This window comes from Athene noctua, chromosome Z (assembly GCF_965140245.1).
Source record: "Athene noctua chromosome Z, bAthNoc1.hap1.1, whole genome shotgun sequence".
NCBI lineage: Eukaryota > Metazoa > Chordata > Aves > Strigiformes > Strigidae > Athene > Athene noctua.
The window spans coordinates 44,808,322-44,822,747 of record NC_134077.1 but is presented as its reverse complement, the minus strand read 5'-3'; the positions used below and the strand labels follow the sequence as shown (position 1 = coordinate 44,822,747).

The window sequence follows — 14,426 nt, the reverse complement described above, 5'->3', positions numbered from 1 at the left end:
GCTGTAACAATTCTCAGCAAGGATCTCAATCATGTAAGGGGCCCAGAAAACCAGGTAGCAAATATCCATTTATATTGGAAACCCCTATTACATTTTGGGGTCGTGACTGTATGGCTCAATGGGTAACTCCAACTGGATCAAATTTATCTTAAGCACCACTGCAGCACAACCCACCCTGAAACAAACCTGGAAAATAGAATCACTTGTGTGTGTGGGTCAGCGGCCCTTGCCAAAGGAAAACTTGTGCCACCTTAATGATTTAATTCTGGAACAATCAAGTGCGGGACACATCACACCTACCACCAGTCCTTAGAACTCTCTGATGTTTGTTATTTTAAAGAGAAGTGGTAAACGGTGACTTTTACATGATCTCTGACACAGTATCCATGGAGGATAAGGGTACTTTACAACAATGAATGCCCTCCCCAACAATGATTCCCTGAAACTGGCATCTTGTAATGAATGATCTAAAGGATTGATTTTTTTTTTTTTACCATTCCCTCGCATCCAGATGATGCACCTAAATTTGCCTTCTCTGCTCCCAGTATTAATGTTAGTGAACCTGCAAGTCAGTATCACTGGGTTGTTTTACCATAAGACATAACAAATAGTACCACGATGTGTCAGGGGTTTGTCGCAAAGGCTTGGAGCCCTGTTAGAATGCAGGTCCCCCAGGCTGTTATATATCATTATATAGATGACATCCTTATTGCAGCAGAAACACAGGAGATCACGGAAAAGGCTCTTGCTTTAACTGAAGACTCACTATCTCAAATGGAGTTGCAAATAGCACTTGAAAAGGTACAGATGTCATCATCAGGCAGTACCTGGGCTGGAGAATTTGTGAACAGACTATTGTCCTGCAACAGGTTAAACTTAAAACTGATGTTAAGACTTTAAAAGATCTACAGAAACTGTTAGGAGCCATAAATTGGATACAGCCGTTGTTGGGCCTAACTAATGATAATCTGCATAGCTTGTTTGATATTTTATGAAGAGATCCTTCACTGACATCATCCAGAGTACTTACAGAGAAAGTGAAACATGATCTCCACCATATAGCTAATGCCATCTCAAACAGACAAGCATCATGAGTATACGTCACATCACAGGTATACTGCATTCCCCCATGGGACAAGCCATCATAGAAAGAGCACACTAAACCTTGAAAGCGCTTCTGCAAAAACAAAAAGGGGGAGAGGTCTGGCTCCAGGTCAGACATATGCTCTGCTCTTTCAGTGGGATAAAACACACATGCATTTTTTCCACCAGAATGCCAGGGCAATACAAAACCAGGTTTCTTTATCAAGGCATCAGGCTCAAGACATCATCGCAACTTGCCCTGAACACCAGAAAGACTCTATCTCTTCAACAGTGAAGTGGTGTTGGCCCTTGGGGACTCACCTCCTCAGAATTAGGCCAATCTGATGTCACTCGCTTAGCTGCATTTGAAATGTTAAAATATACACGTGTCTGATAATACTATTTTTGGAGCACTGCTTGCATCCTGCCATACAGTGGGGAGACAAGCCTCTGACCGGCATTCCCCACTCACCGACTGGACAGGCCATTGGGGAGCATATGTGTGGCATGCTAAAGTGTTATTACAACAAAAAGGGGGAGATGCAGGGTATCAATCTACACCTCACAAAAGGCTAAATAAGGCATTATATGTCATGAACTTTTTAAACATTCCCCTGTCTTACAGGTGCCACCAATACTGCATCACTTCTCATCACAGATACCAGAATAACAGGAAGTCCAGGGCAAGGCTCAAGTGTTAACAAAAAACCTAGAAAGTGGTAACTGGGAAGGACCATATCTTTTCAATAACCTGGGGAAGAGGTTATGCTTGTGTCTTCACAGGTCACAGTCTCCAGTGGTTACCAGCAAGTTGTGTGCAACCATACCTGAGGTGTGAGAGGCAGCCAGCACTCAGGATCCAGCTGTGGGTGCTGTGGATGCCCCTGTACCAACAGTTTGTGGCCTCTTCGACTGATCATTTAAGCAGAATGTCTGGGTAATGTTTGCTACTGCAACAGGACAATACACTACAGTTGCCAGCTCTTAACAGAGAAAATGCTAACAGTAATTGCAACTCCTCAATGAAATATCTAGGCTTACTAGTCACTAGTGAAAGATGTAGTTTAGATGAAATATAGTTATTAATGAGGATGAAATCTGACTGGCCATCATGCTTGGTATAATCAGACAGTCTGACTGGGATGGCAAAACGTGACCCCTTCAGCAGTACTGGTAAATGACACTTGGTTTTGTAGTGACACTTATATGATGGGTTTACATCTTGAAGAAGGAAGAATATTTAATAATGATTCAGCTAAAAGGTTACCAATTACTGGATGGTTAAAGGATTTGTTTTTACATGGAATAACAGTTTTAATTGTCATTATAATCTTTTTAATGATGTTAAGCTGTGTGTGGAAGTGTTTTATGAGAACGATGGACCGAACAATAAAAGGGGCCTGGATTGCTCAAAAACAAAAAAGAGAATTTGTGGAGGAATGGCTGGAAAATAATGGACATATGAGCGATGCAGACCGAGTGGCCTCACTGTAACAACAGGCTGTAGCTGTTGTGAAGAACACCTGCAAGGCCAAGGGGCTGAGAAACTGCGTGTGTAGCAAAGAGATAAGGAAGCTGGACTGTGGAAAACAAGATGTTTGCCTAGCAGGAGATGGCGTGTGGACACCACACCAGGACCAAGAGGGCAAAAGGGCACGTGGACAAGTAGCTTTAGCCTATTAGCAATCAAGTAGCTGCATGTGTACTTTATGGTAGTCTATAAATTGCTGTGTATCCTTTAATAAATGGGCATTGCTTGATCACATTGATCGTGTGCGTGTTCATCTCTCCCGCATCTGGTGCCTGTGGGATGAGTGCATGAGTGTTTGCTGGTGAGCAGCAAGCTGGACCAGCTGCCAAGTAGGGAGGACCACTGAGACAGCTAAGAGGGCCTGGAATCTCTGCCTGCCCATGAGAAGGAGGGGACGTGACTGTCTGTGCTTGTATTTATGTGAGTCCTGCATTGTGGGTGCCACTGAAGGCAGCACCTTGCCAGCACCAGTCTCTGTAACCAGCTGTGTTAGTGTCCCATGTCCTTCTGTCCATCCACATCCCTCAGCCCAGGCAGAGACCCTGGGTCCCAGAATGTATTGGGCTGGGCTCCAGTGCCCAGAGAGAAGGCCCCTCCAAGTGTTAACACTTATTACCTAAGGAAACCAAGTCAGGAATATCAGCATTAACAAGCTACAACCCAGCCCACTTCTACAGTGATTTAAACTCAAGGGCCAAGCCATAATTTTAATGGCCAGAAGAAATTAGAATATTCTAATAAACACTAAAATATTCTAAATATTTAGATATTATATTTAATATCTAAATATTATATAATATTTAGAATATTCTAAAATAAACACTACCATTTTAATTCAAGCCTAGAAATTTAGAAATACAGTGAAACTATAGTGCCATATGCAGTTTTGACAGCAGTGTGCTGTGTTACCCTTAAACAGACACATGTAACTCAAACACTGCATTGTATGGTTCAGAGACAGTTCTAACAACAAAGCAGCTGCAAAGTGAATTCCAGGCTATAAAATCTGTGTTTTCAGTCCATGATCTAGCAAGCCAGAAGAAGTAAGATTTAAAAAAAATTTCTAGCAGCTGAAACAAAAATCAAAATGCTAAGCACCAGCATTACAGAGGAAAAAGTATTTTGTTTTTTGTTTTTAAAACTTACTTATTGAAAAGTATGTGATTTTATTGCTGAAAATGCCATACTGTGTCACTACAGAACAGATTTTATTTCTCACTAGAAGAATGTACTTACATGGTTTGTGCTGCAATTTCAGTCATTTAGAATCAACAATAGACTAATTTGTTGATAAGAAAGCAACTTAGATCAGCAATACAAAGACTGAAGTAAACAAAGTAATCATACTGTTAGAGATGTTCAACATTGAGAATGAAAATTTGTTTGCTATAGGAAATTCAGTATATTAGATTTACAATCTAGGAAGAATCTTTATGAAGTATCAGCCCTGCAGAGAAGGACTTGGGGGTAGTAGTGGATGAAAAATTGAATGTGAGCCAGCAATCTGCACTTGCCGTCCAGAAGGCCAACTGTATCCTGGGGTGCATCGAAAGACATATGGTCAGCAGTTTGAGGGAGGAGAGTCTCTCACACCGCTCTGCCCTGGTGAGACCCCACCTGCAGAATTGCAGTCAGCTTTGGTGTCCCTGCTACAAGAAAAATATGGACCTGTTGGAGTAGGTCTAGAGAAGGGCCACAAAAATGATGAGAGGGCTGGAAGACTTCTCCTGTGAAGAAAGGCTGAGAGAATTGGGCTGGTTCAGCCTGGAGAAGATAAGGGTCCGGGGAGACCTTATTGTGGCCTTTCAGTACTTAAAGGGGACTTACATGAAAAATGTAGAGAGGCTTTTTACGAGGGCCTAGTGATAGGACAAGGGTAACAGTTTTAAACTGAAAGAGGGTAGATTTAGATTAGATACAAGGAAGAAATTATTTACTGTGAAGGTGGTAATACACTGAACCAAGCTGCCCATAGAGGTTGTGGCTGCTCCCCCCGTGGAAGTGTTCAGGGTCAGGCTAGATGAGGCTTTGAGCAATCTGATCTAGTTGATGAGGTCCCTGCCCATGGCAGGGGGGGTTGGAACTACATGACCATGAAAGCTGTCTTTGAACCTGAAGCATTCTATATGGTTCTATGATTCTTTGATCTTAACAACCCACTTTTCTGGAAATCAGTTTGTTAAAAGAACCTCTCAAATAGAGTGTGATGAAAAGCTTACTTGGGTAAAAATAACTGCATGTAATTTTTAATGTTTTCCTCCCATTGCCGTAATAAAAGTTACAAATTTTAAATTAATCTTTAATTTTAAGATGATTCCTACACATAAAGAAAAGTAAGGGAAGAGTTTTATTTAGTTTTTCAGAAGCCATGGTTTCTGAAAATAAGGTCAAGTTGTCCATAGGCATATAATTCAAAATAAACCTCACTACAACTTTTCAAAATTAATCATAACTTTTTTTTTTTACAGATCTATAGGATAACTTCTTGTGCATTACCACTATTTTGAGCTTATATTGCAATGCGTTTCTTTTTTTCACTTCCAAAAGAAAAATCCAGATTTCTAGGCAAGTAATCGAAAACATAATTTCAAAATGAGCAGAGGTTAAGGAAAAAAGAAAAAAATCAACAACTTTGGCTTCTGACTGGTAGCTTACCAGACAAGTGTCCTATTACCTGTTAATGCCTATGAAAAACACAGCAGTATCCTCTTCCCTTGCAAAAACAGGAGGACAGAGCATCATCATTTTGTACACTACACCTTGATTCTGGAAGCACTGTTACAGATCACATGAACAAGCCTATCTTACCTTCAGGTATTTGGTACACTCTTAAGTTTGCCAGTGTTACCGATTTTCTGTCAGCCCTCAAGGCATCTCTTTATAAACAAATGAGTACTTTACAGAAATGTCTGCTGTGATTTAAAAGTATCACAATAAGGGAGCAGTTAATTAAGCGATCACACTCACTCTAAACAAAGTATGGATAGGGTATACACAGTTTCACTCAACCAAATTCTCTGTATACCTGTGCAAACTCTCCCTGGGTTTTCCCACTACTTAAACTCCAAGCATTTCCCTGAGTCAAAGGCTTTTATTAAGGTGGAATGCCACTCTTAACTCTTCTCTATAGTGGCACATGCACATCTCACGCTTGAGTGAACAGTACAAACTGAATTCTGTCCAAGCAGCTACATACTGGTGATCAAAAAAATCAGACTGAACTAGTATTTCACATACTTCTATTTGGCTGTCATGGTTATAATTTATTTGCAAATAAAAGGTCATTTTTTAACCCCCTTATAACTGCCAGAATTTGAAAAGCAAGGAGCTTTTTTGTAATGGATAGGTTTAATGAGAATGCACTGCCAGGGCTAACTATAATCCTGTGTCTGTCTCTAAAGCACAGCCTACTAAACCTCTACTGTGTTTTCTTTGTAAAAAGATGCCTGATTGAATGAGACCAGGCTGTAAAATTCCCCTTCAGCTCACTGGTTTCAGCGTCTGATGCACATGGATCAAATCATATCCCTGAAGGAACTCTGCTCTTCACCCTTACCACCCAGATTTCCATATGCACACAGACCACATTCATTTCACTTCCTCATTACAGTGCCTATCAGTTTCTGCAATTTACAAGGAAGAAAATGTTACTTTTACATATGATTTAGCTTTTCTGCCTTGAACTGGGAAATGAAGACAGAATTACCCTCCAAGCAGAATGAAATAAGAATAACTTCATATTACCAGAACCATGTCTGTAGAGCTTAAAGACCTTTCTTTCTCTACACAAACTGCAAAGTACAGGCAGGAAGAAGAGTTTATTTTTACAGTCTGTCCTAAAAGTACTTCTATAAAATAGCATGAATACTCCCATGGACTGCACCTCAGACACTGTAGGACCTCCATGTGCTAGAGACAGATGCAAAGAAGAAAAGTTTCTTATGAAAAATTGCCAAGCAAATTTTAAAAGCTATAGGGTGTGAAAGTGGGAAGGATCACTCGCTTATGTGAGAACCGGCCTCTTCAAAGGTGGGTACCCTGGACTGTACCAGGCACTTCACTGTGAACAGTTACAGAATAATCTGCCTCGGTAGAAGTTTTTCTCTCTCACTTAACCAAATAGAGATGATATCCCATATGAGGGTATCATTCATTTCCTCAGGTCATGCCTCAAGCCATGATGCCTTTATTAGAAAAAGGCAATCCTTCTGAACCTTATTAAGACTTTGACATGCAATGGGCTCTGCCTATTAAATCTGTTAAAAATAGTCTCCATTTTTATTTGCCGTCTTTTGATCCTGGCTTTACAAGGGAGAATCATTTAGCAGTGATAATATTTCTCCTCATAATGGCCTCATTTCTTCACATGTAGGAGACTATTACACTATTAATTGTTACATTTCAATAAGCTGTCTGAGTTTCTTCACTTTCACACAAACTCAGACACTATGTATTTCTAAAGGAAAGTTTAAAATTATAATTTTAAAATTTGTATTTTCTCTCATAGGAATGACAATTTTGTATTGAACACATCTGATTTTAGAAACCACTAAAATATTTATATGAAGAAATAGAAAAATTATGCTGAATAAGTTTTAAGCCTTTCAAGCCTCCTGGAAGCGGTGATTAGATTAAAAAAATTCTTATTTTCTCAGAAGAAATCTGTAAAATGCTTCAGGCTATTTTATTTAACTCAGATTCTTCTAGCAACACACTACCTAGCTACATTAAATCTTAAATCAGATATTCAGAAATCTAACAGTATAGCAACTCAAAATAAACAGATTTTTTGAAAGAATCCTTCCAAAATAATACATGCAAATTATGGATGTTTTGTTAGTCTGAAAGTAAATGTGAAGTAAAAGGCTACCATGCCCAGAAATGAAAGACTTTTTAGTTCTTTGAAGTAATCAACAGTGAAGGAAACATCTTTTTCTTTTTTTGTCAATTAATACCACTGTTCTTAGGTTAGACTAAATAATTTATTTTCTAAAGTCACCCAAGTTGTACAGATGCACTCTGAGGTAGCAGACAGACCTCAACAGACATTCACAGGTTTTGAACCTGAGAGTTCAGAATTCTTGTTACTCAGTTCCAATACTACTATTGCAGTATGGTGCTTTTCTGCACAAAAGTTAGGAAATACCTGGCTGGTTCTGATCTGTAAGTATGTATTTTAACATGACACTGCTTAACAGGAGCTGCGTGCTGCTTAGAAGTTTTATGCATTTTCTCCACAAGCCACTTATATATATACTGCTTACAGTTTAAATTTGAAAGTCTCATTTTAATGTGTTGGATATATCCCATCTCCTCCTAAACTCCGTGGCAGAAACTGAGCGTGGAACATCAAAAGCAAACCATGCCTACATAGATATCAAAGGTCTGCTCCCAAATCTGCAAATACTTGTCATATCTAGAACTTTAACAAACAAGATTCTTCAGTGGCCTGATACTATCTCCTACATGAAGATGATGCTAAGAAAGGGAAATTTCTCCTTGTCTTAGCTGTACTCATATTGCTTGCACATCCATCAACATATATTCCCCAAGTACTGTTGCTGGTTATTATAAAAGATTGTTGTTCTGTAGGTGAGAAGAGTGAAGAAGGACAAGTAGGAAATCAGTCAGCATATCCCTTTTCCCATTTTATTGAAAACGACTCTCAAAGAAAGAAAGGTTTTGCCTTTCCTGGTTTACAGAATGAAGCAACTGAATCATATACTCACTTCTTGTGTGTGAGGTCCAGACCACTGTTGACTATTCCCTCCACCTTGACATTTTTCTGTCCACAAATATTTCCATAACTGTCATATCCTGAAAGCAGTCTTGCAGCTGCTCCTGTAGCTATTGAAAAGCCACAGATAAAACCCTGGAGGAGAAAAAAACCCCACAGTTTAGTAATACTCTGACAGCTGGGAAAAGCCACTCTAATTCATTTGTTTCTAAGCAGGGGTTCTTTAAAAATTCTTTCAGACTGAAAAAGTAAAGACAAGGACCATCCACAGAGAACTGTTGTGCAATTATAAAATTGAATGCAAGCCAAAAGAGGATTCAGACATCTAACACTGCATATTATCCAAGCATAGTTAAGAATCTTGTAGGTGGGTTTTTTGAGATTCATACTGTCAGCAAGTGGTGCATGAGTCAGAAGGGAGGCCAAGGGCAGGTAGTGAAGGAGAGCTACAAGCAAAGCTGGAGTTTTCAAGGGTTAGCATGCATCTTACAGGATTCCAGGCAGTCCAGATCTTCCTGCTTGAAGATTTTTTTTTTTTCCTTCAAATTATGGGCTTTCAAAGATAATCTAGAATGAAGAAGCTTTTCTGACATAAGTTCCTTTTAAGAAAATCCTCTGAAGAAAGTGACCAGGTCAAGGCCACTATGGTTCCAGATGCTGGGTTCAAATGCAGGAAAGAAACAAGACACAGAGCAAGAGAATGCAAAATGGCTCAGAGTAATGTAGAAAATAACCAATGTCAGGCAGGTCTTGCTGTGAACTGTCAGAGATATTTCACTAGCAAAATCAGTATCAAAGCAGTGATTATGCAAACAGGAGACTTGTCCAAAAGAATCATTAGCTTTCTAGCAACATCACTGACAGGGAGAAGTGAACCATCAGCTCACTCCATCAATGAACTGTTTTTACAGATGAGGCAAGTGAAGGTTTAAAAAGGGGAAGCAGAGTTACCAGCTGAGACAAATGCATGGAGCAACAGATAGCAGCAACAGGACCACATGAGATGATGACAAGAGGTAATGAAGTCATAATGGAACAGTTAATTTTTGGGTGGTTTTAAAGGTCTGAAGATACAGAAGAGTGACCTTTTCTGATGGACACACTGACTCTCTAGAGAAATTTCAGACAGCAAGCTGGTCATTATCTTTCTCTTGCCCATGCACTAATGCACTTACAGACTTAATACTCAAAGTGAAAACAAGGACAAAATAAGCAAAAGGGTATCACAAGTAATAATTAAAGCTGATTTCCAGCGCTTACTTTCAGCTTCTTGGATCCCTTACTAGTCTGTAAATGACACATACAATAGTACTCAGATTCTTGGCTGGTTCAGTAATTTTTTCCCTACAGACAGGGTAAGGGAAGACGTGCAATTCTTCCCCCTCTAAGCTAATTTAGAACAGTGCAGCCACGTCCTCCTGACCCATCATGGTACCTGACCCTTCAAGTGAAGCCCCCTAGAACTACTAACATGTCATTTGACCCAACAGGATAATTGCTCTGTATATCATACTGCTTAGGCGGGAAAATCTAGGGCACTCACACACAGCAGACTAATTTATAATTGAGGAGCAGGTAGATACAGACTGAGTAAGCAGGGAACATCAAAGGCAGTAAGACAACCAAAAAAAAAAAAAAAAAAAAAAAAAGAGGTGCTTGTTTCAGGAAGTACTGTGCTTTTTATGATTTCAAGATATTCACATTACAGTGTTTAAATCATACATGATCCGTATGATCTAAACAAAATACTATCATCTTTGTTGTTGAAGCACAGTCAAAACCAAACACTTTGGGGAAAGAAAAATAAATTTTTCAGTAGAGTAATTCCAGAGACCAGAGAACATGGGACAGTGGAAAAGGAAGATGACAGCACAAAAGTCCCAACCTCCTAAGGGCTACTGCTTACAACACAGCAGTACAAGACAGTGACAGACATTCTGTTCAGAAAGAACATGAAACAAAACAAGATGAAAAGAAGTGTATTTCTAGTTTTCACTCATCTGCCACTTTTGGAGGTTTGGGTTTTTTAATATAAAGTGCACAATGTTGTGAGTCTGTCTTGGAAAAGGTGATGGTTTCATCACACAAGGACAAAGCTGAGATAACTTGGAAATAAAGATCTTACCAGTACTAATATGGTTGATAATAGTAGGTGCTTCTACTAAGCACCAAGAAAAAAAAAAAGTCAACTGTTTAATATTCCAAATCTTTCTTTATGAGCAAGGTGTCTACTGTGATTTCACAGAATGGTTTTCCAGACTCAAAGCTATTATTTCTGGGACATCCACAGTCCCATAAGTTATATGAATCCAGTGATACCTCACCATGCTGAAAATAACTTACAAATGAAACTGGAGTTTCAAGGGAAGAGGAGCTGGAGAGAGAATTGGCACAAACAATAAATCATGTATCCCCACCAAAGACCCAGATGCACCCAATTCTGTTCTACAGGTGATGGTTGCCATGTAAGTATACCCTGACCTTACCCAGTGAGTTACTGAAGGTTTTAAAAATTCTTTCTCATTAATTAAAACTCTTCAGAATCCTTTTTTCACTCACCATTCCTACACAGAAGAGGATGAATAAAAGCAGCCATGGTACATCTGTGCAACTGTGGTCCTCCAGAGGCTTCCACTCTCGCTTGGAGCTCTTCTGTGAGAAGAGAGAGATGAGGTTAACAACGCTTTTAAAAATTATCTTCTGCTCATAATAGAAAAAAGCAGAAAATTATTTTTCAAGACACTAACATAAAGCAGGAGTTATCTTTAAACTCCAACACAGCTGAAGCAGCTTGGTGAAAAAACTTAAGAGTAAGGCTCATGAAATATACCTCAATGAAGCACCTCCACTGGAATCTAGATTGACAAAGAATTATTTATCCAGAAAACAGGTAATTTGCCCAGGAATTTTTGGTATTTATCCACAAACCAGGTTATTTTCATTTATTTTTTTATTAATAGAAAAGAGAAACTAATGTCATGCAATCAACAATATCTGCTATTGCAGTCTTCCACAGCTACCTTCCTGTAACCTGCTTTCTGAGAGGATAAAAGATTAAACTTTTCAACAGCTCCTACGTTTTAAAACATTACTGGCAGTGCACATAGAAAGGAGGTAATAAATTGCTATTAAAGAAACAGTTCTCTACCCACCAAAAGACAGCTGAGATTAACATTTCAGCAAAGAAATCCCTAGTCAGTACTGCCCAGGCGCCAGAAAGGAAAACCATGTACATAAAGGTTGAAATACTCAATGATGGCAGCTCTATTGCAAAGTATAAAAAGGGAGCTGTAAGCAGTTCAAATAGTTACTGCTCATGAGGCAAAATTTCTCACGTGTATACACTGCTAAGATAATTAAAGTCTGTTAAAAACAGTCATTTGCCATCTAGGCAAAATGTTTTTAAGAAAAGAATGAGCATTGGCTATAGCACAAAACTAACCACTGTATCAGAATTTATCATAAGAAAAATATTAATTATATGTACTTTTAAAAATACAATTACACAGACAAGCTTTTTCAATTAGTTCCCAAATACTAACTGTTCACATATGTCTACTAAGACTCAAAAAATGCACACTGTTTTTATACTTGAGGAAAAAAGATTGATACAGGGAGAATATAGAATAGCTCTCTTCAGAGACAGAGCACAAGTAGTAACCTATTCAAATTTTTACTTTCTTTTTCTCTCAAGACTCTGAAGCATCTTCAACACTTTGTTGACAAGATGGAAAATGTCAGTACTGAATTAAAACAGAGTGGTCGGATGAAATGTCAACAGCTTTTATCTCCAGTATGTTTTTGCACATTTTTACCAAAAAAAGCAATAGTATGTAACTCATGTGATATTAGCAAGGTGTTTTTTTTGTATTTAGGACTTTGGTTTTTGATAATTCACAAGCACAAAGCAACCTTTTCAAACACTACCATTAGAAAACTACAAACTGGGTACAATATAAGTTAAATCTTGCATGCACCATGTTTCAAAAACTACAGTTTTCTAAGTGGTCTGATTTAGCATTAGGGAATTCCATGCTACTTTTGCAGTCTTGTATTAAGGAAGATACTTTTATATTTTTAATTGAAACTGTGCAAGTTCACTCCGAGTTCTGAACAGTCAAACTTCTTAATCAATAGTGAGAGCTGCTAAAAGGTCACATTATGCACTACTACACTCATTCAACAAAACTGTCTTCTGATCGTGGTGGTTCACACTTTAACACACTATTCAAATTTTCAACAAGATTGTGTCATTTATAGTGTTATAATTAACAGAATAACAATTGCATAAAATATGTAAACTTTGTGCTTCCTACTCCTAAATCCACTCCAAGAACTCTGGATTCTTTAGCAATTTACTTTTCTTTACTAACACTAGAGATAAATTTCACCTATAGCTGCACCTTACGAGTAAGATGCCTTTCACAGAAGAGGGAGCAGTAAGATGGCATCACATAATGTGGTTTGTTCTGTTGGGGTTTTTTTATCCTCTCTGCACCATCTGCAAACAAAATCTTTTAATAGGATTTTTAAAAGCCACCAGACATCTTCTGGAATAGCTTTGGAAGATTTAGATTGTCTGACTAGTCCCAGTTACCATAAGTAATCCATTTTATTTACTCAGTGGACTGCAATTTATATGTCAAAAGAAACTTTAAATGCCATGTTGTAGCACACAGTTAGAAGGTTACCCATGAGGAATTTATTCTGTGTCCATAGTTTTTACTCTGCTCCAAAACATAATTTAGAAAAAGAGAAAAGTATTTTAAACAAAAACTATGCTTGGAGGCAACTCAAAAGGCACTAGATAGTTACCAAACTCCAATTTAGCCATGTAGCATACTATTATAACATGGTATGAAATTATACATCTTTAGAACAACACCCTTCTCCAGTAGCCTCTCCAGACCTTGCTACACTCCCAAGCTAGCTGCCATTTGCTGTTTCCTTCTCGGTTGTTTCCTTGTATTCTGGATTCCCACCAAATTTAGATAGCTTTACAGTCCTTCATCTTCATCTTTGAAGTTGGTGTCTATGTCTCTCTAGTGACTGCTCACCACTCCTTGTCCACTCTACAAACTCAGACAGTGGTACTCATGCTTGAGCAACACAGATTGATGATCTATGGCCAACATAAGGTCTAACAAATGTTGTTTGTTCTACAGTCTGGAAACTATGCTTTGTCTCCGTTGTAACTGAAACACCATAAAATTTTAGCAGACATGGTTTGCCTGTAATCCTAAATCAGCACTTCTACAGATTTCAGCCTTTCCTCCATACAGATTAAGAGTCTACAGTATTTGCTGATGCAAGAAAGCTAGATAACCTAGAGGAAAGAGAATATTTTTGGAAATGATTTGATTCATTTTAAGTTTTCTCTTAAAACAGTGTTTTTGTAATTTATGCTATGCTCTCTATGGATATTCTTGCCATTAACAAAGAACAGGACTACCTGTGCAGTGTTATGACAGCACAGAGAATCTATCAGCACAGCAGCACTATCAGTCAAGATTGGAAGCACACAAAAGAGCCTGTCTCTCCAAGACAAACCTGCAGGTTGGGAACACTTTTCCTGCCCATAAAAGCTCTTTTGTGTTGATTTTAAGTTACTCAAGAACCCAAATGAATGTGTTCAGAAGTTTACATCTGTCCATTTTGCAGAAGACTTAGCAAACTCAATGCTTCTCAAAACCAAATGAGAACTGTTGGCTGCAGCATGATTTTAGAATTACGTCTTAACTCCACACCTATAAAGTTGGATGTCTGAAGTTAGGCTTTCTTTTGGAGAAGAGAAGCATGAAGAATGCCAAAACATTAACTGTTGGCTTTTCTAGTTGAATTCAGAGCTACATGGTCACAAGACAGAAACTATATGTATGTAAACACAAAATAAAAAGTGGCTATTTTTTTGGTATTCGTGGCATCCAATCCCTTCAGAATAAACAAAGAAACCTCCCCCTCCAGATGTCTTTCCCCCTGCCACTTCCAAAATATACCTTTGCAGCACCAAATGGCAGGTCTGAATTTATGCCTCTTCCACATCCTGTAATATACTACTTCAGAGGTATCAGCATA

At 38.5% G+C, this 14,426-nt stretch overlaps 1 protein-coding gene across 4 annotated transcripts in view; it reads right to left on the bottom strand.

Moving 5' to 3' along the window:
- Nucleotides 1-14,426, bottom strand: part of SLC44A1 (solute carrier family 44 member 1) — an 80,272-nt gene that overhangs the window by 49,620 nt on the left and 16,226 nt on the right. For 3 of the 4 annotated variants that reach the window (XM_074932524.1, XM_074932521.1, XM_074932523.1), the window contains exons 2-3: nt 10,911-11,003; nt 8,344-8,486 (exon numbers count right to left, since the gene is read on the bottom strand). In XM_074932524.1, coding sequence (XP_074788625.1) covers nt 8,344-8,486; nt 10,911-11,003 — 236 coding nt within the window. The remainder of the gene's footprint in view (nt 1-8,343; nt 8,487-10,910; nt 11,004-14,426) is intronic. The other variant, XM_074932522.1, reaches the window with a different exon arrangement.